The sequence below is a fragment of the Wasmannia auropunctata genome, unplaced genomic scaffold (assembly GCF_000956235.1).
Source record: "Wasmannia auropunctata unplaced genomic scaffold, wasmannia.A_1.0 LD335981.1, whole genome shotgun sequence".
Lineage (NCBI taxonomy): Eukaryota > Metazoa > Arthropoda > Insecta > Hymenoptera > Formicidae > Wasmannia > Wasmannia auropunctata.
In genome coordinates, this window is record NW_012026909.1 from 343107 (window position 1) to 365723 (window position 22617).

General features: G+C 38.7%; 2 protein-coding genes across 5 annotated transcripts; both read right to left on the minus strand.

Moving 5' to 3' along the window:
- Window positions 1-2237: 2237 nt before the first annotated feature.
- Window positions 2238-16974, minus strand: LOC105454590 (BUB3-interacting and GLEBS motif-containing protein ZNF207). Of its 2 annotated transcripts, none has more exons than XM_011697304.1 (6): window positions 16781-16974; window positions 15321-15447; window positions 14835-15235; window positions 14016-14379; window positions 13362-13824; window positions 2238-6545 (listed from the first exon to the last, which is right to left on the minus strand). In XM_011697304.1, the coding sequence occupies exons 1-6, from the start codon at window positions 16819-16821 to the stop codon at window positions 6433-6435; spliced, it is 1509 nt and encodes a 502-aa protein (XP_011695606.1). In that variant the 5' UTR covers window positions 16822-16974; the 3' UTR covers window positions 2238-6432. The 2 variants fall into 2 exon arrangements, with proteins under 2 accessions (XP_011695606.1, XP_011695607.1); XM_011697305.1 differs by lacking the exon at window positions 2238-6545 and adding an exon at window positions 9058-10730.
- An 881-nt stretch (window positions 16975-17855) lies between these two features.
- LOC105454591 (zinc finger protein 197-like) lies at window positions 17856-22416 on the minus strand. 3 transcript variants are annotated; one of them, XM_011697308.1, is made up of 7 exons: window positions 22022-22416; window positions 21234-21426; window positions 20993-21132; window positions 20354-20516; window positions 19700-19954; window positions 19019-19079; window positions 18665-18754 (listed from the first exon to the last, which is right to left on the minus strand). In XM_011697308.1, exons 1-6 carry the CDS (start codon window positions 22099-22101, stop codon window positions 19044-19046), a joined length of 867 nt encoding a protein of 288 aa, XP_011695610.1. In that variant the 5' UTR covers window positions 22102-22416; the 3' UTR covers window positions 18665-18754; window positions 19019-19043. The 3 variants fall into 3 exon arrangements, with proteins under 3 accessions (XP_011695608.1, XP_011695609.1, XP_011695610.1); XM_011697306.1 differs by lacking the exon at window positions 19019-19079 and having other exon boundaries at window positions 17856-18754; window positions 22022-22415; XM_011697307.1 differs by lacking the exons at window positions 19019-19079; window positions 22022-22416 and adding an exon at window positions 21669-21844 and having other exon boundaries at window positions 17856-18754.
- Window positions 22417-22617: the final 201 nt, after the last annotated feature.

Sequence of the window (22617 nt, forward strand, 5' to 3'; positions counted from 1 at the left end):
TTTATTATCTCATTAATAAAGTATCTGTATAAATATATATAAATATTTATATTCCCACCTTTTAAATTTTATTCAAAGATTAATTATAGAGATTTGGACCTGAAAAAAATACCCGGACTCCGCTCCGGACGGGAGTTAAAAACGCTCAGATAATACCTAAATAATTGCCAATCGTAATGGTAGTGTTAATTAAGGATGCGTGTTTTTCTACAGAAGCCAAGCGATCAGAAAGCGTCTTGAAAGGATTAAAATTCGTCGACAAGAGATACGTGCTAATTGCATCGCTCTACACATCTAAACACAATTAATCTTCTCTCGTTTCGACGTTCCGAACGATCGATCGGTTAATACGATTTACCCGCGGTTCATTAACCGATTATTACGATTAATATTGTTTCTCGGTCCAGCCACGCGTCCGCCAAGCCGAGAACCGTCACACTCCCCGATTTCATTTTTTTTTCCTCTTCAATCCTGATGCATCGTATGCAATTCGAAAAGCCGAATCGAGCCGCTGTCTTGGAAGAGAATGTGCGAGCAAAAACCTGATTAAAAATACGTTTGAAACATTTTATCGCGTGAAAAGTGTATGAAGAAAATTGCACACATTAATAGTCAATAAAATTAAAATAAAAATCTACTTTGATGTTATAAAATCTAGAATAACTTCGAGTTATATTGAATCGAAACACGGGTGACGTTAATTTTGAAATAAAATAAAAATCGATAAAAAATAAAAATCCACTTGGAGTTTTTATTTATACGCGATTTTTGCTTATACGCCCCCCTTCCAACCTCTTGCTTGAGTTTCCAAAATTGGAAATTGAAAATTTCCAGGAGGAGAGCTCGTTCGCGCTTTTCTTCCCGTCGGATTGTACGATTCCGACCGGAGAAAAAATCGGGAGGTTGCGACTCGGTTGCCTCGACTCTAGGACGGTAGGTCCAAACAATCGCCTGCCTTGAGGCAAGGGACCGATTAGGTCCAACAGCGATGAGATTGCTGTGATTGGTTGAAACAATATGTGGCTGTCGCCCGCAATTCTGGGATACGGAATCCAGCGGTGACGTCGTGTGATTGTGAAAAATCACATCACTGTTCGATCCTCGAGTCGGATAAAAAAAAAGGTAAGTTGCAAGATGTATAATAACGTATTGGAGTACACATAATTATAAAAGCGCGACGCGCGTGAGATTCCTTTGTCGACCTTGTCACGAAAGTGAAATCGAAATCGGCGGAGTCGAGGAAACTGATTGCGCGAAGATCGACATATATCCCAGAACAGCAGACTATGCCCAAAACTTTCGAGCTTTCCACAGAACGTCTTCTTTATTTTATTCGGAACATGTCGATAATATGACACTCAATAAATAACAGAACTTCTACATCTCCAAATTCTGCTGTTAGATTGTCCTGCCGAATCGCCGGAGTGCGAGGCTTCGCGTGAACGCGTTTCTCTCTTTACGAAGATAAAAAAGAAAAAAAAAAAGAAAAACAAAACAAAAAACGAGGGCAATCTGCGGGTCTGGCTCACGCGACTTTATCTATCTCACATCTAATTGAGAATCCTTGAGAAAAAAATGACACGCAATTCACGAATTCATATAAATTTTCCTTTTTTATATTTAATAATATATATTATGATATTCATATTTATAATTATATGTATATTTATAATTATACATATATATATAAATAATTATATAAAATATTTTCTACGTTCATTTTTCTATTTTCGAGGGAAAATCGCGCGAGCAAAACCCGGCTCGATTTCCGATGGATCGATTAGTCATTTGAAGACAGCTTTACATAACACGAGTGCGATATTTATGTAACTGATGATAGCTCTATGTATACTAATCGTCAACTTTCTTTTTCTTTCCCCCGATTTTTTACTCTTTCGAAAAGCCTCGTCTCTCGATTCCGATATTCATCTAAACAGGCACTTGACAAAAAGAGATCGTTCGTTAATGGTCTTATAAATCTTAATAAAATTTTACTTGTATCCTTGAGCAGTCAACAATCCCTGGCCCTCGGAACGGTCGCGAACGAGGCGCTGTTATTTGCAAGAGAGTAAAGCGATAGTGCGTTTTTCGCGGGGGAGATTCGGAAAGACAACCCCTGAAAAATAAAGGAATTATAATAACGATGCGTAGATCATGTTTTGGTACGTACACGTGTTGTACGGCGCGCTTTCAATGCTGTTTTCATTTTCATTTCTATTTGTTTTTTTTTTGCTGTATCTTTTTCTCTTTTTTTCTTTTTTTTGGTCGAGGAGACGTCGGTAGTAGTACCGGACGATGACAGTGGGCGAGGGTGGTGGTCGAAAGAACGAAAACCAGCAGCAGGGTGCCTACTGAAGACAACAACACAGGAAGTAAAAAAAAATCCTCGTCACCGCGCCCACGTAACGCGCGTCATCGAACGATCACGGCGGTGTAAACAATCTACTGCGTGCACACGGGCGATAATAATCTTCCGCTTATCGTTCGCTTAAAATCTCGGCCCGATTTTAGATCGATTTTTTTTTTGCCCCGTGACGGGACGAGTCAATCGATCGAGACCTATAAAAACGGAAAACTGTGCCGAAAAGTTTAAGTTCGGTGTGTGACAACGGACGAACACGTACCATTGAATTTCGCTAATTAATTAATTGGTTTACTTTCTCCCTTTCTCTAGAAAGGGATCGACGACGAGCCGACCTGGGAAAATTAATCGACAAAGGCCGATATCGATAAAAACGATACGTATCGTTGCTCTCGCCGATGTGAATCTCACTCTTGATCCCGACCTTATTCTTCCTCTCTGTTTGGCTCTTAATTCCGGAAAGAGACAAACGATGTGCTTAAGATTAAAATTAACGCGACATCGATAAATACTTTTAACTGCTCTAAAAGACATTAAAACGATACAATTATTCTCAACCAACTGTAGAGAGTTAAAGCACAATCTTTTACAGTTTGCAGGAACGGTGTGTCTCTTACAGATGGACTTAACGGTACAAGAAGCAACGGAAAATTTCACCGTAGTTCAACCGACATTCCGGTCAGCGTTATCAATAGACACCCTGAGTAGAAACCGATAAGAGCGTATATAGTTAATAGTAGACAGAAGGTAAGATGTAAAGTGAACGAGAGATAAAAGTAAGTTCGGGAAGTGCCAAGTTTTGTAGACAGAGTAGGAAAGGTTCGCCAAGTTCTGCGTAGAGGAATAAGAGGGGGGGGGGAATTGGGCGTGTCGTCCGATCGTAGAGCAAGGTGCGCAATTATATTCGAGACTATATTAATACTAAGCTAGAACAATTCGCGTATTCAAGTGTCTTACAGACGGATGCACGTACAGTAGAAGCGGATTTTAGAAAATGACGAAAACAATCACGAGATATAAGAGTCTGCCCGAGACTCGGCGTGACGGGTCACGCTCTACGACCGGCGGCGTGAGAATCGGCGAGACCGTGGTAAAGGAAAAGTGAAGAAAACGGCGTGAGTCGAGTGTAGAGAGCTGGTGTTCGATTCCGTGAGCACCCTCCGTACTTACCACTCACTCATGCGTCGCCAACATTGTTCCTTTTGGCAAAGGGGGAAAAAAGGGGGAGGCTGCTTTCCTTGAGCCGAGTCGATCGCCCTCGCGTACAAAAATCAATTGATAAAATCATATCTCGAAACCTCGACTCCTTCGCACGCGTAAAAATTATTTGTCACCTACTTAAATTCACACCTTCGTTTACCGTAAATCGCGAAACTACAGCACGCGATATTTGCGAGTGTCATCCAGTTTCTCAAACTCGATTCTTAAATAATTCGTCAAGAATTTTATCGAGGCCACAATTTGGAAGTTGTGTAAATTAATTTTGTAGATTGGTAAAAAATTTTATAGATTAAAAAAATTCAAATTTTTTTCGTAGTTAATTTCGTGATTTTGCTGCGCGCGTCGTGAGGGTGCCTCGACTCGACTCGGAGTAATAACAAAATAAAATTTGCGACAGACTAACCTGAGGCGACCGAATCTTCACACTGCGGCTAGCAAAAAATGTGTTTTCAAAACTGTAACGCGTATAGGTACACCCGATCTCTCTTTTACCGTTGATGCTATGCTCTTGATTCTATATGATACTGCAATTTGGTGAGACCCGGTTAAGTTAAATGTGTATCGTACCTATCATCTGTCATCATTACACGTCCCTTCGTCATTATCGTAATAATTCTGAGATTTGTATAATCTATTTGTCCGAAAAAAGAAATACACACGCTAATTCTATCACGGAGAAATCGAAGATGCGCCGCGTAGAATTAATCCAAAACAAAACAATTAAAAAAATAAAATAAAAAGCAAAGCTAATAGTTAATAGCTAACTACAGATTTGATAATTGTCTCAAATTACAAACCTGGTTTTCAATATACATAATAAATAGATCACGTGGCCTGATGCCTACTTACCTGCGAGTGTTTCGAAATATCTACTATACATGAATTTATTATTTCATGTTTTTTTTTTTTTCGAACTCTCCAAGGTCTAAAATAAAATATAAATCTCTTCCGTGTTCTCGCCGAGAATACAAGTCTAATTTCCTTTTTCATCTTTAAAAAAAAAAAAAAGTCAGGTACTTTCGCGTCTTCGATTCCTCCGAGAATTCTTACCTCGCGTTTTACTCGACAAATCGAGGTAGGAAAAAAAAGATTTCGAAATATCAAACGGAACGGAACTGTCTCCGAGAGTCTACTCTCTCATCTCGGGCTCTACTTAGTCAAGCGAGTCATCATCCAGCTGCAGCGTGAAGCGCCACCTTATTCGCGATCGCGCCTCTCCAAGAGGACACTGCAGGTGCGCGGAGACTGAGGGGAACAGCGCGTGATGGAAACGGTCTAATGCGCGTAAAGAGGAAAACGTCTTTAAGAGGGGAAAGCACGTGGCACTTCGTCGTTGTTGAAGGTACAATCACTTCCTGAAGAACCGCGGGGTCAATCATCAATTTTACGGGAGGTAAATGTGACCCAGTCAGACTTTTCAACGATAGAATTGGTCTTAACGCGTTTGATTGAAGATTTCAGACCAATAACAATGAATCGTATTGCACGTTATACATAACAATGTGTTTTTCTAGAGGAATTTCATTTTTGTATATTTCTTAAAAATAAATAAATTTTTTTTTTCTAACATTTCTCTTTATTTTATCATATATCAAATTTATATTAATCTCTCGTTTCCGAGTCCAAATTTCGTAATACCAAAATACCGGTATGCATTATTTACACAACCATATTCAAGAAGTTACACGTATATTTATAAAGTACTCGAGAAAAATTAGAGTTATCAAGGATTCGGTGTCTGCATATAAAGACTTATTCTTGTCACTGAAAATTTCAGCGGCGTCACAATTACCTCGCGTCGATGATTAGAGGATTCGTTACGGAAATTAAGCGATAAATTCGTAATTTAAAAAGCTTGTTTTAAGATGCAATTTTTTTTTATATTTAGACTGACCTCAAATTGCGAGACACGCACCAACTTCCGTACCGAATCCTCGGATTATCTCGATTGACCCTTCTCGTACGAGAGGATAATGTCTTTTGCGCGCCGCGTTGTTGTCATCGCAACGGACATACCAGCGGACTGTAATACAATGGTTGTCCGATGCAGATAGAAAGATTGCGAGGTAAGTCGGCAGACAGACAGACAAACAGATAGATAGATAGATAGATAGAGAGATAGAGAGATAGAGATGGTTCGCGCTGGCATTTCCGCGCAGGGCAAACGACGGTGTTGTTACAGTGCGATTATTTCGTTATTATTTCATTCCGTAGAAAAAGGCGATGGAAACTTGCTCGAGTTTTGTTAGCTCACCTGGCACACGACCAACATAGCGTGGGTGCGCGCATATACACACACACGCACACTTGCAGTCGATATAAGAATGATTAACATTTCGCGCCGTCCGCTTCGTTATTTCGTAGAGTAGCATAAGGGGGCGAGGGAAAAACGATAAAAGCCGACCGTTTCCAGCGCGCACCCGACTTCTTCGAAGGAAATCCTCTCTCAGATGTCGATGACGTTATGTGAGTGCGTGTGTCTCTTTCTCTCTTCCATTCTTTCCCTTTTTTTCACGCACACGCACGCATACTCTCTTTTTCTCGCTTTCTCTCAGTATTGTTTCTCCGTCTCTCCTCTCAACAATATAATAAAAAAAAAAGGAAAAAAAAACAGATCGTGAGAGAGAATTGACGGGGAACAAATCTATCGTGCAGATTATTTCCCGCTTCCTCTCTTTCTCTTTCACTCTCTCATCATCATTTCTCCCCTTTCTCTCCTTCTCTCGTTTGTGTATGTGACTCTATGTGTCTCTCTTCCTCGATCAGGTCCAGACCCCATGCGAAAATTAGGGGCGGGCCCACAGCACGAAGTGCAGCGGCGGGGGATTGGGCCCGTCCATGGGGGGCGATCATCTGAAGCGTGGATGCATCATCGGCGTCAGCATCGGTCCCGGAAAGCCCATCGGCGCGGCGGCGAAGGCCGGATGCATCGCGGCACCCGGTGGTAGGGCCCCTAGCATGCCTGCAAAGCAACGCAGCGAGAGATTAGTACGACCCGCGATCGAATGTCGCGGGGAGGGGCAAAGAAAACAGTACGTTGCCCACGTGCGGCATACACGTGCTTTTTGATTACTCGAGCCCGACGCCGCCGAACGAGACGACGTCTCTATTCGCAGGATCCCATAATGGGATCTTTCTCTCGCACTCTCTTTTAATTGGGGACCGGGATCCCCAGGTATACTTACGTCGCGACTGTTCACGTTACAAGATAATTATGGGTCCTGTGTGTTGCGTTAGTGCGCAGTTTTAATTTTTTTTGTTTAATGTATCGTTTTTCTGATAGTTTCTGTTACTACATCATGTACCGTGCTCGTTTTTGGAGGACTACGCGATCTTCAGCGCAAAATAAGTCACAGAATCGTCGTGGCGCTTCGAATAAAATTTTAGAGAATAAAATTTTTTCGATAAATTAGAAAATAATTCTCCGAAATAATTTAGTTTAGAACATAAAAATATGTTAATTTTTAAAAAAGAATTAGAATCTTTAAAAACAAAAATTTATTTTAGTCACACTCTCTGAATCTGAATCAGTGGAAAAGTACTGAAAAATCACATGATTGAGTCAGTACCTATAATCTAACTATAATTTCACTAATAATCTATAATTAAACTATTAATATTAATCTATAATTTCACTGATTACCAGTGAAACACTTGGGACTGATGCATTCAATGAGTAACCATTGATAATCAGTGACCATGCACTGATTCAGATTTAGATAGCAAGATTAAATTACGAAGATTTATATATTTACATATTTTTTAATTATTACTACATAAATTTTTTTCAATTAGTATTTATAAGTGAATTAAATTCCTTTATTTGAGACTCAACTAATCTAATTATGTTTTTTTGATTTAATTCGTGTATTCAGATTCACAACCACAATTCAGACTCATGTTCCGCTGAAAGGGAAGTTGCCTGACAGCCGAACGATTATTGCATCGAAAGAAGTACGTATGTATTGGGATAAGTCCGCAAGATATCAATTCCGTTTAGTCTCTCCTCTGGATCGCTCGGAGTGCGCTTTGCCCTCTCGAGCAATCTGTCTCTCCCGCGATTGCCAAGGTAAGCGTTAGCCGGCCGAGCGTGAATTCACGTGAATTCGACCTCCAAGAGAAGCCGTGTTTTCCTCGCGACGTGATCTCCTTGTCTCCCCAGGCAAAAGCCCGTAAGGACTGGACGCCACCCGCGGTCGATCTGTTTCTCGGCAGTCATTTCCACGTATGTACTACGGTTCTACCCAGCAGCAATCGCTGAATCAATGCGAATCGCCAAACTAGATTATATATGCGTATATATACGATAGGTACATAACGTACGTAGAACTCAGCTCAGCATGCAGTGCGCCGCATACGCAATACAAGTCACAAAACAAAAACTGACAAGTAGGTGGTACCACACAGAGAAAAACCTCACACCATACAAGGAACGAGTCTCACTCGGAAGGGGGGGGGGGGAAGACGCAACATCGGCTCGACATCGCGGACCGTATTACGGAAGTCCGCGTATATAGGGATCGTTCAGCTGTCAGCCGACCTCTTCCAACAAGGACATCGCCGCCAAAAACGCGCTTAGTCACGAGACCCTCGAGGAGAATTACGGCATTGCTCGTTTTGTGACAATCGAGCAGCGTGTAAGTAATTGGTTCGAAGCTCTCGAGAGCATCACATCCCGACGCGAGAGAAAAAAATCGACATTAAATTTCTTCTATTACTTGCGCTGTCGTCTTCTTGCTTTCTCTTTTGTTACGTCTTTTTTTTTTTTTTTTAATTTGACGATACTCACGATGAGCATATAAATAAAGAGAAAAATCGTGTTAATCGGACGGACCCTCGATTGAACGCAATAGAGTGATATACTAGGTAACGTGAAGTCGTTTACTTACTGTTGCTCGGCTCAATTTATCTAAAATCTTTCATTGTGTAACACAAAAGCTAGGCTATGGTGTGAGGGAGATACATTACGTTCGTTCTCGTTGCTAGTTTTTTTACTTTCCATGAGAAGAAAATTAAAAAAAAAGTAATAATAAATAAAATGCACCGGCGAGCACAGTGAGAACGCAATTCGATCCCTTCCCTCTTCGCGATACCTCGTTTTGCCTTTCTTTTTACATTCGCTGTGTTTTATTTCCACAATGCATCCCAGATTTCGCGAGCCACTTTTCACTCACGGATTCTTTGAACAATTTGGAAATCGACTTTCTTTTCTTTTTTTTCCTTTTTAAGTAAAAGATACCTTCGCTCTTTACAAGTTTGTAACTTTGAACGTCAAATCTGCATATCTTGATAATTTTTAAGTCGTAAATTTGTTGAAGGGAAGTCTGTATAAAATTAAAGAATAAAAACTTTACTTAAATCTCAACTTCGAAATAAGTTCTATTGTTTAAATCTTGAAAGCTCAACTTTCTTTCTTTTTCATAATTTAAAAATTATTAATTCCTTCAGAATACAAAAAAAATGGTCAAAGAATCAATGGATAAAAAAAGTGATTCGGTAAATCCGCGATATTTCGTATAATGTGAAAAATTGAAATCGATATTATTAGTGACTGCGATCGACAATTGACTCATCAGAGTGATCACTTATCGAATGCGAAGAAGGAAGGGACAGATCGCGAGAGAAAAATAATTATCGTTTTGTAATTATTCATTTGTTTCTCTTATCACTTTGGAACGACAACTTCGAACGACTGTCAGTACCGTGCCCAAGGAAGCAGTTTCTCCACTACTGTATCACAACACCAGGATTCCAAGCTATATATAATATATAAGTAATACTGAAGAGACAAGATGGTAACACGGCTGCTGGCGAGGTAAATAATGGCGTATGTGAGTCGTAAGAAGAGTAATATGGTTAAATCGAGAGAGTGTGAATAAAGAAGCTGAGAACGGAACGGAAAAGGAAACAAAGAAATCATACATGAAAGAGATGTATAAAAACTGTAACGGCCGAGCGGCCGGAGAGTCTTTCTTTGTCTTCCGTGTAATAAACTGTACGAGGAACTGTACTAGGAAACTGTATATAGAAATCAAAAAACTATTGCAAACAAATTTTTTTTTATGTACAAAACTGCGAAATCGTGAATGGAAATACAAGTATTACGATAAAAATGTTTATTTACGATAGGTGTATCAGTGAATGATCGATTGACAAAAATCTGTCGAGAAATTTAATATACATTTTTAAAATAATTCACAATCATATAAACCTCTTAGAATAAAATCTCGAAAGACAAAAATTGATAATTTGATTAAATAATTATCAAAATTCTATATCAAATAATAAAAAAATTATAAAAGTAATCAATTATAATTCTAATTTGTAAACGTATGATTACAAATTTAGTAATAATACCGTGTGCAGTCTTGTAGCGAATAAAAAGTGCAATAATTTTCTGATTAATAATTCATAATGCAATTAAGACTGACGCTTATTGTTCTGCCCCAATTATTTCCATTATTTATTAATTATCATTTACTAATATATTCATATTCATTAATCATGTATAATAATTAAAGTATCCAATCAGATTTATATTTTTATCGTGATAAGCATTATTTTTTTGATCAATACGACGGATATGTGAACGATCATTCAGCGATACAGCTGCTCTCTCTATATACCTTTCAGTATCGATTCTCTCTCGTTACTTTAATCTGTGATCGGCATTCTCAGATCGGGAGAAACAAACGTATCCAAAAGTAGTAAGTCGGTGTTGAAGTGAATTGGAATTAAGATGGAAGAAGGAACATTGGCCGCTCGACCTACCTGCCCAGTGATAAAATATTACGAATATACAGAAATATATACACGGTGGCTCGCGAAAGCGGCTCCGAACACAGTTTCCTATACCACCCGTCATTCCGAGTTTTCGGGAGTCACTATATATATATTACGTATATGCGCGTATACATGTATAGGTGTATTAATGACAATGATGACAAGATTAATCAACAATATATAAGAATAATAATAATAAATATAACAAGATATATATATATAGATATATATATGTATATAGATATAGGCCATGTCACCGCATGCTAATTGCTAAGGACCAACCTTGTAGCGCTTGTATTGTAAAACACGGTTTTAGTAACCAGACTGGGTTCGTTCGACACTCATCGAGGAGTGACCGGGCGCCCTGCAAACGCACCGTTAAAACGTATAAACGAACAAGGACTACAAGACGCAGTGTCGTCGAGAATTCTGTGGCGTATCATTTCGGTCGAGAGAATCTTGATCTCTACAGTTTCTATCTGAACAGTTAACAATATTCTTCCCGCCTCGCTTTCTCTCTCTCTTTGCCGTCCCGAGTCAGTGGTATATGTACGCAATTTCGCGCAGGTCGTCAATTTTTCTGACCCCTTCCCCCCTAAATGTCAAGTCTGTTTCTTGTTCATCTGTCTCAACGCTCCCGTTGTCTTTCTCTGGTAAGGTTTTTTTTTTACTTAAAGAAAATAGGAATGGCTGTTGTCGTGAATAATTAGTGCAAATTGCAGTGCAACGTGTAACTGAATTAAATTAAGGCATGTCACAAGTATTGTTTGGTTAATATCCGGACATTTTCTCTTTCCTCATTCGTAGAAAGAAAAATCCTTTCTCAGTTATTCGACCGAGTAGGACTGGGTAAAGGTGATATATGAAGGTTGTGTTTACGAAGTAAAAAAATATAATATACATCGTTTCCAATGGAATCTGTCGATAAATAAATTTAAATTGCTCAATAAAAGAGATTAGGGTGGGTACTCAAATATTGAAAGAATTCCCTGAGAATTCCCGGATTTTCCAGGAAATTTATTCAAAATTCCAGATAAGATTAGAGAATTTCTCAATACAGCTTTAAAATAAATTAGGCACTAATGTCCATATTTACCAATGTAGATTAACTTTAATCTCGGTTTTATTTACTTTTTATGTTTTTCTAATTCTTAAAACTAGAAAAAGATACAAAATAAGTTAAATCAAGATTAAAGTTAATCTACATTGAATAGAAATGGCCATAAGAGTCTAATAACGCAATTTAATCTTCACATGTGTAGTTACATCTCCATACAAAATCTTTCGTAACGGAATTATAACGTAACGAAAGATTTGTATGGAGATGTATGTGAAAATTAAATTGTTTCATTTAAGTTCTGCGTTATTAGACTGTTAGCGCCTGATTTATTTTTTCCGAATTATCGTTTATTAAATTGAAGAGTCTTATATAGTATATGTTAATCTTAAAATAAATTTATTTTATTATATGCGCTTTTTAATATTCTTTAATCATGTAATCACAAAAAAGCCACAAAATTTAAATATAAAATTTGAAATAGTATTAAAAAGAAATAATACGAATTAAATGCCATATAATAATTTGCCTACAATATACGGCTTATGTATAATTTACCGGAATAATTCTGTAATGTATATTATTCAATTAATATCATTCATAGTGATAAAATTTATCTTTCTAAATTAGGATTCAATTATATTAATTGAATAATATACATCACGGAACTATACGTTAATATTGAGTTATTAAGTTTTTATTAGTTATTAAATTAAAATAATATTATCCAGGTAACACAGAGATTCCAAAAAGAAGTCATATATCATTAATATTAAGTTCATTTTCAAATGCAAAAAGAATTTGTTTTCTAAAAATTCTGAAAAGAAATCTTTTTACACCTCAAAATAAACTGAAAATTAATGAGTGATGACACATGACTGAATTATGAATGAATTCGTGTGTGTTATCTGTATATATCTATTAAAAAGCAAATATACAATATAAAACACTTTCCACACTCAATAGATAATAGACTCAATAGTCAAAGCTCTACAAAGATATAAAATAAAAAAGGAAGATCTATTATTATTAAGAAACAAACATTTCAATAAAAAATTTGTTTATACATATCTTTGGTAAAAAAAAACTGTCAACAATTTTTCTTTATATTTTTCTTTTAGTATGAAGCCCCTTTATCCTTCGATATGGAGCCACTTTCTAAAAGGATAAAATTAAATTTAAAAGTAAAATTCAAAAAATTTCTCTGAGTACCAGTAAAATTGTATGGGAATTTATGATTTTTATGCGTAAAAATGAAATTTCCTAAGAATTCCAGGTTTTCCCGGTACCGGCAGTACCCACCCTGCAGAAGCTACTCAATTATTGCCTGAAAAATATCTCTTGATCAACATATTGATTCAACATATCGCGCGAGTCACACATATAAAAATTTAAATTTTCGATAATTAATGATGCCGAATCGTCGTTAAATATAAACATTCCATCGGAAACGACCTTTCTACATTAAAACAACGTCAGCAAAATCAATTTTGTTAGATTACGGGTATGCGGTATCCTTGAAGCAGGAAAAAGTTCAAGAGAACATTCCTGGGGAGGTCGTTCTCGAAAACGAGGAGAATAGGGCAAGACTTTCAATCCAATATACTTTATCTGAAACTTCACGCGCGATAAAAAAGAAGAAAAAAAAAGGAAAACTTAAACCGTGATATGATTTATTCTCGTGCATTAATTAACGTGTTACCTTCAACAGCCAGTAAGGGAAGAGGGGTAGGGCAAAGGGGGAGAGAGGGGTAATTGGTAAGAAAACAAAAAATACCAAAGAGGTGAAATTTCCAAATTTCAACGACAAGAGGAGACAAAAAGTACAGTAGGGCAGCTCTGTCGAGTCGTGAGGGGCGCGAAGGAGAAAGGGAGGGGGGGGGGAGTTAACGGGGTGGCGGGTAGTTTTTCGTAAAGCTCAAACCCGCAGACACTTACCTGGTGGCAGGCCTATGGGGGGCGGTCGCATCATGTTACCTCCGTGAATGAGAGCAGGCGCGGCTAGGGTCATGGTGGGTCGCATCAGGGGCGCCATCAACGCGACCGAGCTGACTGGCATTGCTGCGGCTGAGGCCGGTACCATGACCGTCTGCGGCGGCCGCGGGAACCTCTGCTGTTGCTGCTGCAGCGCGTTCAATGCCGCCGCCTGCTGCTGCCGCTGTTGCTGATCCGCCTGAAACGCGGCCGCCGCGTTTGCAGCAGCCGCTTGCTGCTGTTGCTGCTGCGCCTGCTGCTGCTGCTGTTGCTGCACCGCCTGCTGCTGCTGCGCTGCCGCTTGTTGCATAGCGGCGACCTGCTGCTGCTGGCTCACCGCCACCGCCACCGCCTCCGATTGCGCCGATCGTCCAGATTCGTCTGTTTGACGACGCTGATACTTTGGCAGTCTTGCTCTAATTTCCTCCTGAAAAACGAATCCGTTGTTTAAAATCTATTTTGCTTCAGCAATTTCCGCATTTCAGCGTTATTCGAGGGAACTATTTTCAAAGATGATCTTTTCATTTATTATTTCATATCCATGTGATGCTAGATTATAATTAAAAACAGGAACGATCATCCAAAAACTAAAGTTGAAGAATAAAAGTATAAACTTACTAGACTGAGATCTTCCGGAGGGTGAATGATCTTACTGGCGGCCCCTGTGGTCGCGATAAGATTCACCTTATGATCGCCACTGTTGGCGAGGCTGTTGCCCGTTGCGTTACCGCCAGCGGGTTCGCCGGCGCTACTGTAAGCGGGGAATGTCGGCTTTACCGGGCCTATGGAACCGCCGCCGCCGGCCACCGATGTGATTGGTTTGAAGTCTGTGCCGAGAGGTCCTCCGGTAACCGATACCGCAGTCGATGCCGCTGTCGAGACGGCTGCGGCACTCGGGAACAACGGACGCGACGGCGGCATCGATGCACCCGAAACTGGCGGTTGCATACCGGAAGGCATGCCCGACATGCCGGGCATCATGCTAAAAAAGAAAAGATTAAATTGTGTAAACAAGTTTAATTTTAATTCGTTATTTGCATAAAAAAAGAAAAGATTAAATTATGTAAACAAGTTCAATTTTAATTCGTTATTTGCATTTTTTAAATAAACGTGTTAAAGAATTATTAATCAATTATGATTAGTATAAAGAGGTATAAATATTCAATATACTGGCAAATACAATACACACATTGCTAAATTTGAATCTAATTAAATATAATTAAATAAGAATTAAATTTAAAGATAATAATAAAGCTAATTGGACAGTTCTTATAATTTGCACTGAATTCTATTCGAATTCTAGACAAATTATTGCATTGTGAAATGAATGGTGGATAATCGGAAATCTATAATAAAGAAATTGAAAACTGAGATCAATATAAAGGCAAGGCGTACATTGAGATATATGTATAGCATAGTTAATTGAGGAGTACATACCCTGGACCCATAAATGGAGGTCCTACGTGGCCCATTGGCATCATGGGATGCATTGGAGGCATACCAGGATGCGGCGGCATACCAGGATGCGGCGCCATGCCTGGATGCGGTGCCATACCTGGCAACGGCGGCATACCTGGTTGCGGTGGCATTCCGGGTAGACCGCCCCCCATACCAGGCATCGCACCTGGAGCAGAGCCTAGTAGACCCTCAGGTTTCACCTTTTTCTGTACGGGCTCATCCTCGCCGGACGACGGGGAGCCAGGTCTACCACCGTTTCGCTGTCTCTCGTGCTCCTTCGCGTCATTCGGCGGTATGCCCTCCATTCCATAAATCTCTATCTCGATATTGCTACGATTTGGCAATGAATTCGGTACCTTGTCTATCGCTTCTTTGTGTACCTATGAGGACGAGACTCGTGTTAATCTTCAAATAATGTTAAGTAGACAGGACATAAAAAGTACTAAGAAAATTGTAATCTCATACCTGCATACAATGTATGCTAAGTCCTGGTCCAGTATACAGTTTCTTGTGGCAGATGTGACATTTGAAATGTTTTGCCTTTTGATGTTGAATGAGTATTTTCTCATCTTCGAATTCACGATTGCAATACCTTTTGAAGAATGGTGTTAAGGAAATTTACGGAATATCATTTAAATAATAGTTAGTTTTATATATCAGGTCTCCTAGATAAGAAACATCCGCACAAATAATAAGTCTAAAAGAATTCACAGCTTGCAAGGAAATTAAAATAAAATAAAAAAATAGAGATAAAAATTGGAGGATCTAATTTTCAAGATCAATTTGTTCTTTGAAATTAGGCTTTTCAAAATTACCTTCAATTTTTACAAATCAGTTTTATTTAAAAAAAAAAACCTTTGAAACTCTTTAGTGACTGAAAAAATATGTATTATTTAATCCAATCTATTGCAAACCATTGCAAATAAAATTTTTCCTTCAAGTTTCCATTTTTTGTAATTTATACAACTAAACAGACAGTTTTATATAATAACAACTAGATAATTATAATTATAATTATATAATAAACTAGATAATTTTAGAGTCAACCTTTAAATTGACTTTTGCAATGTCATCATAAAACAAACTCCAAAATGCTCATCCACGTGGAAACTTTTCGTGGAAACTTTTCAAACTTTTCGTTCAATTTACAGATTTAACACTGTTCAAACACATCCCTGTTCAAACAATGAAGCAATGTATCTCTCCAACTTCTATTTGTCACAAAGCACTCATACAAATTACTCATGACTCCACACAATAAATTCCATTGATTCCCCTCAATTCATTCTTTATGAAACTTAGGCTTATATTTAATTCATAAGTCTCTAGGCATTCAAACATTTTTAAGAGTCACTAAACAGGTCATCGGTATTTTCAATTGTCCCACATAAAAACAGCCAGCTATGTGAGAGGGGGGGGGGGGACAACAAATGGGAAACCTAAGCGGGCGAACCATCGGGTCTAAGATACAACGATTATTCCCAATTTCGTAGGGCAGGGAACATCGATCCTCCACGGCCGATTCGGTCGCTTCCGCGTGGAAGCCCCTCGGTCGCGCGTTACATCATCGTGCGACGCGTCGCGCGTATGTACGCGCGAGGACATCGGGGAGAAACAGCTGCGCTCTCTCACGTACACGTATACACAGAGATGTCGCGTGTCGCGGTGACGCGAGGAAATCCGCGTATCGATTTCCCCGCCTTCCGCGGACACGAACACACCGCCGCAACGCGGATCGCCCCCGAGCTCCTCTCTGGGGGCGGGAAAGGGGCACAAATCGACGACCCGCTGCGTAAATCACCGGCCGATCGCGATCCCGACGCAACCGACGTCGCGGTCCAAAAACACGGTTACGTAAAAGCGACGACCGCTGCAGGTCGTCGTCGTTGACGCAGTCATCCTGGGGGGGAAACGAAAAAGGATACCAGCACCAGGGTCTCGACTGCTTCTTCTTCTTGCGGCCCATCCTTCCTCGCCGGGGATTACCGGAGACTTGTCGCTATCGGCGATGACCCCTCTTCGTGAAGACAAATCCTCCGTCACAGTCACGACGTGCAAGTAGTATACGCGGGGCGCAGTGGAGGAGAACACCTCGACGATCGCGACACCGCGCACGCACACACGCGAAAACCGATAATGCAAAATGGCCGCCGTACCTCTTCCGCAAGGGCCGACGGCCGGAAGTCGCTAACGTGGCGCGCCAGAACGTCCTAAAGAGGTCTAGGGGAACCTGGGGAGTTCTCGAACGCGAATGCGCTCTCCCCCTAGACAGGTGGCGCAATATTTATGAATTACGAGCGGATCGCGCGCAACGGGAATTGAAAATGTTAAATGCAGTTAATCTCAATTCATAGACGTTATCTCGTGTATCTAGACTATTTATATATTTTTTCTTTTTTATACATAAAAATCTGTGAGATGCAAATCGCGTGAAGAGGGCGGAAGAAAATGGCAAATACTAAAAATAATAGAACGTGTTTATATCTCATATGCATACCATAGTAAAGAAATATAAAATACAACCAATGATGACGAGCATAGTGTGTGTAAAATATATATATATATATTACATATATATTAAGGTAAACGTATCAGTGACTGAATGTGTATCTACAGCTGAACAGGTACACAAAGCAAGCACAAAAACTTATTTTTAAATGCTTTTTTTCATAATATTATAATTTAATTGTAATCTGTAAACATTTTTACAATTAAATTTTGATATCCTATCCTATTCTAAAAAAAAAACATGTTAAATCAAAGTCAAGAATTATCAAAGTAAAGAATTATCGAAAAGTCTTGAAATTTATTGTTGACTCCATTCCGTAACGTTAATTGGTTGTCTCGCTGTGCTTACTTTGTGAGCGGCTGTCATTGCATATTTTGACAGTTGCGTGCATTGAGGTTGATGTGTAATTGTAAATAATAGTAAAAAGTAAAAAGTGCAGCTAAATAGCGCGCGTCTGTAGTGCTAGTTATAATAAAAAAAGCATTTGAGATTAATAAATTTTGTGTACGTATTCAGATATAGATACTTGTTCTTGCACTGGTACGTTTACCTTACCGTCGAAACCCATAATCGTTAAAACTAGGTCTATAATTACACTTTTTCACATAGATTTTCGACTTTCTACACGTAGCAAGATCCAATCCCCCTCCGCGCCTGTTTACGAAGCGAAACGAGATCTATAATTGTACTGTCCATGTAGGTTTTCAATTTTACGTCTAATTAACAACTACTCTAATTTTAACTAATGAATTGGGGTTTTAAAAATTATGAGTTTTGACGATAATCCCATATATAAATGGTAACCCATTCTGGAAATACATATTTCATTTACAAATTATATTGTGTATATAATATATTATATATATATATTTATATATATATAATAATAAACATGAAAAATTATTCAATTATCAAATTATCGTAATTACTCTTTTCTTCTTGTCTTAAGATTCGTCCTTCTATAGGATTTCATCTTGTGCTTCAACATTCATGATTACATTCAGTTATCTCAATTGTATTTCCGCGATTCGTATGAAGAGCAAAGAAAAAAATGAATATACAATTGCACACTTCTTACAATTTCACATTTTCCTAACTTATATAGTATGCATATATAATAACAATTGTAAAGAGAAAGCTCCAAAATTGATGACTATATATCACGATTGTAGCGGTATGTAAAGCGCTCGTACAACAGTTTCCTTGGGACTGGAAAATTTCTTTTTTGTGATCAGAAGAAAAACCTCCGTTAGCTGGCGATCCTTTGCTTCAACGGGATGTCGCTCTCGGAATCGCTGGACTCATTGATGGTACCCGCGATGTCGTCCAAGGACTCGGACCTCTCTCTCTTTATCTCTACCTTAATTTCTGTCTTCTGATCGTTGTACGGCTAAAAATTTATATTACATTAAATTACATTTTTGCTGAGTTTGCATACTAAATTACATAAATTTAGTTATATTATTGTACGTATTTAAGGGGTCATGCCTTCTTGAGGTTTTGAAATGATGCCTTAAGTTTGGGATTTTTTTGTAGGTAAATGGATAAACTTGATTTAAAATCAGTTTAGACGACATTATATTGTATGTACATATATAAGAAATAAAAAAAATATTTTTTAATTTTTTTATGTCCAAAATGGCGGCGCACTGACCTACACTTGCGGAATCCCTTTTTTCCTATCGGTGTACAGGATTCCAGGCACACGGTTTGACCTTGAACAAAACAAAGAATTTTCATTATCTTACATATTGAAGACTAGAGATGTACGTAAGGATTTTTCAAAATATTGATTTTTGTCAAAATAGTAGTCATTTTTCGAAAAAATTTTACTTATATTGACAAAAATGCTTTTCGTAAAAATAGCTGCCATTTCGAGAAAAATCCATATTTTAAAAAAACCCCTACGTATTTCTCTAGTCTTTAATATGTAAATAAAGAAAATTGTGTTTTGTTCAAGATCAAACCGTGTGCCTGGAATCCTGTGCACCAATTTGAAAAAGTGGAAAAAAGGAATTCCGCAAGTAGGCCAGTGCATTTTGTACATAAAAAGAAATAAAAAATTTTTTTTTTAGTTTCTTATATTTGTACAACACAATGTCCTTTAAACAGCTTTTAAATAAAGTTATCTATTTACCCACAAAAAATCCCAAACTTAGGTATCATTTTGAGGCCTCAGGGGATAACATGATCCCTTAATATTACAATATCACATACTATTGCACAATTATATTTGATTTATAAGTAGGTTAAATTTATATTATGTCGAATTATGCTGAGAGATTGTAAGCAAGAAAACTAAGGATGTGAAGCGTGTTTGTGAAACTTGTTTTACCTTTATTCTATGATTAGTCTTCCTCTGAAATACACTAGATCGCGGTACATATTTCTCGGCCACAGGCTCCACCCTCCTGATGTCGAAGTCCTGGTCGATTTTGGTCACCGTCTGCATCCTCTGCTCCTCTGAAGTCACGTATAAATCATCCGGCGAGTGGTAAGCATTGTGTACGTTGTAGGCCCTCTTGTTGCAAAACATCGCTGCGCACACTGTACACTTGATCAAATCATCCGGCATAGTGTCCCTTTCTTTCTGCAAAAAAAGCAATTGCAAACAGTAGAAAGATATTTAAATTTTCAATAGCGGAAAGATATTTAAATTTTCAAGCGTGCGTACAAAATTACGTCAGAATTATCGCTTATATTCTTTAATTGTACCTCATTCATTTTTTTATAGGTTTAAAATAGTAAATGCGATAACTATTAAATTTATTTACATTATATCTATGTTTCTGGAGTGACGTATTGTTCTGTGTGAGACCGGTCGACTTGTAGTCATTTGACCGTCATTCCATGTACACGCCTCGATTTTATAAGAGGTATTGGAAGTTAAATACTGTCAGTAAAGAAGTATAAAGGAGATGATAAAAAATCATAATCCGTATTTCGCGGAAATTCAATATTAAAGGAAAAATATATTTATCTCTCTTACTTTCGTGTGCATCTTTTCCAAGTGCTGCTGCAAGTTAAACTTTATAACGTACTCGACGCCGCACAAATGACAATAGTACACACTCAGTGCGTCGTTCATCGAGTTCAATTTGATCTTGTTGCTAGGTGGAGGAGTGGCTATCGGATGGAATATGTGTACCATTCTGAAAAGTAATGCAAACAAGTTAGATTTATCATAAATTTTACACTGAGAAAAAAAAAGGTGTAAAATCAAGTGCGAATTTCTTGATTCAACTATACTTGGCGTGTCACGGGCTGTGTCAAATATTTGTTAATTCACAAAAATCATGTTAATGTTATTGATGTATGTTCAATTCAAAAACATATGTAATTGAATCAAAGAAAAACTGTCAATAGAACGCATTTAGTTATTTTAACAACTTTTTTTTCTCATTGTACAAATATGTATAATATATCGAAGAGGGACCGATGTTTAAAGGCTTGTGTCCACGAATGTCCACGATATACTAGAAATCGAAAGTTCTTGGATCGAGAACTTTATAGCCAATAAAATTACTACTTTTTCATAAAAGCTGCAAATTGATTGGCTACACAGTTCTCATCCAAGAACTTGGACCAATTTCTATTGTATCGTGGACACAAGACTTAAGCCGCTTACCTTTTATGAATGGATTTATTGTGGTAATCCAGTGCCTTCTCGTTGTAAAACAACACGTTGCACTCGTCGCATTTCCTGTGTTGATCCTTATTCTCGCTTTCAGTTGCATCGTGCAACATTTGATGATTATCCCTGTGATTCTGAACAAATGCGTTCTCATGAGATTATTGTAGAAACGACAGAGAGAGAGAGAGAGAGAGAGAGAGAGAAAAAAGAGGAGTATTATATATAAAGCATTTACCTTTAGAGGAAACTGTTTTCCACAATAGGAACAATGGAATTTGGTCGGTGAATTTGGATGCGCCTTGAACCTGTGCCTTATCGTCGCTCGCATCGAATCGAACGATTGATTGCATATGTCGCATTGAGTGTTTTCATTTTTCCTGGCTTTTATCGGCCGCCCTCGACCATCTATCTCCTTATTCGCATGTTGTCTGTGCACGAGATGAAAGACTTACTTAAAATACCAGATAATGAATAATGAATTTTATATTTTTTATATATAACATGTATATATATTTGCATGCAGAAAATGGTTCAAAATAACGAAAGAACTCCAATAAAACCAGAAGTGGAAGGTACATAAGAGTCCAAAGTTTGCTACTGCAACGAATTGAACAGTAACGCGATAAATTGATTCTAAATCAATTTTACTTAAATCATATTTTTCACGTACATCCAATTTTTCATTTTCCATCCCACATTTTAATTTCCGTCTCTAAAGACGCTACAGACTTATAACATTTTACTTTTTAAATAGATTTTCCTATCTTGACTCATATCGACATATCAGCTTATATCATAGGTACGCGCGTGGGTGACTTCATCTGTCATATGTGTGTGTACGTGTGTGTCAAATGTTTTGAACGATTCGAATCAACCCCTTGAAGGCCTTGAATCTCCCCTCGTCGTGCGTGGCACGCGTTTCACGATAACGTCGCGGAGGCACGATTAATCGACTCGGCTGGACCGCGACTCGGTGAATCTCGACTCGCGGTTATGTTACGACGAGCGAGGAGCACGTAGTACCTGAAGTGCTGCTGCAGTGCCTCCTTGGAGTCGAGCTTCGACTCGCACAGAACGCAGTTGTACTCCTCCCGGGTGCTCATCTCAGGCGCTCGGAGATCTGAACGTGAACGTGAGGCGAGCGAGCATCCGAGGCCGCACGCGTGGAACGCCGAGACTGGCTCTCGAAGCACGCGAATCGTCGCGCGAACTGTCGCATTCGACGGCGTTCGCGATCGAACACGTTCGCCGACCGTCCGTCCCGCCGCGACCCTCGTCCACTCGTCGTCCGATCGGCAAAACACCTGATCTCGCGAACGAGAGAAAGGGAGAATTACGCCCGGAACACACGGCAAAAAATCAATTTTCGGCCATTTTAATCGCGTTGAAAAGATGCGCCATCTAACAGACACGCAAACAAAATCGAACGTAAGGTACGTTCCGGAGGAGTTGACAGGGGACCAACAGGGGACTTGATTCACGCCGCGCCGCGTGCGCGTTTCTCTCGCTATCGCGTGAGAGCTGAAAAAGGAAGGATTTGGTATAATCGAGATTTCAGGGAATAAAAAGTATAAGAAAAAAACAAGAGATCGATTTTTGTCTGAAAATTATAAATATAA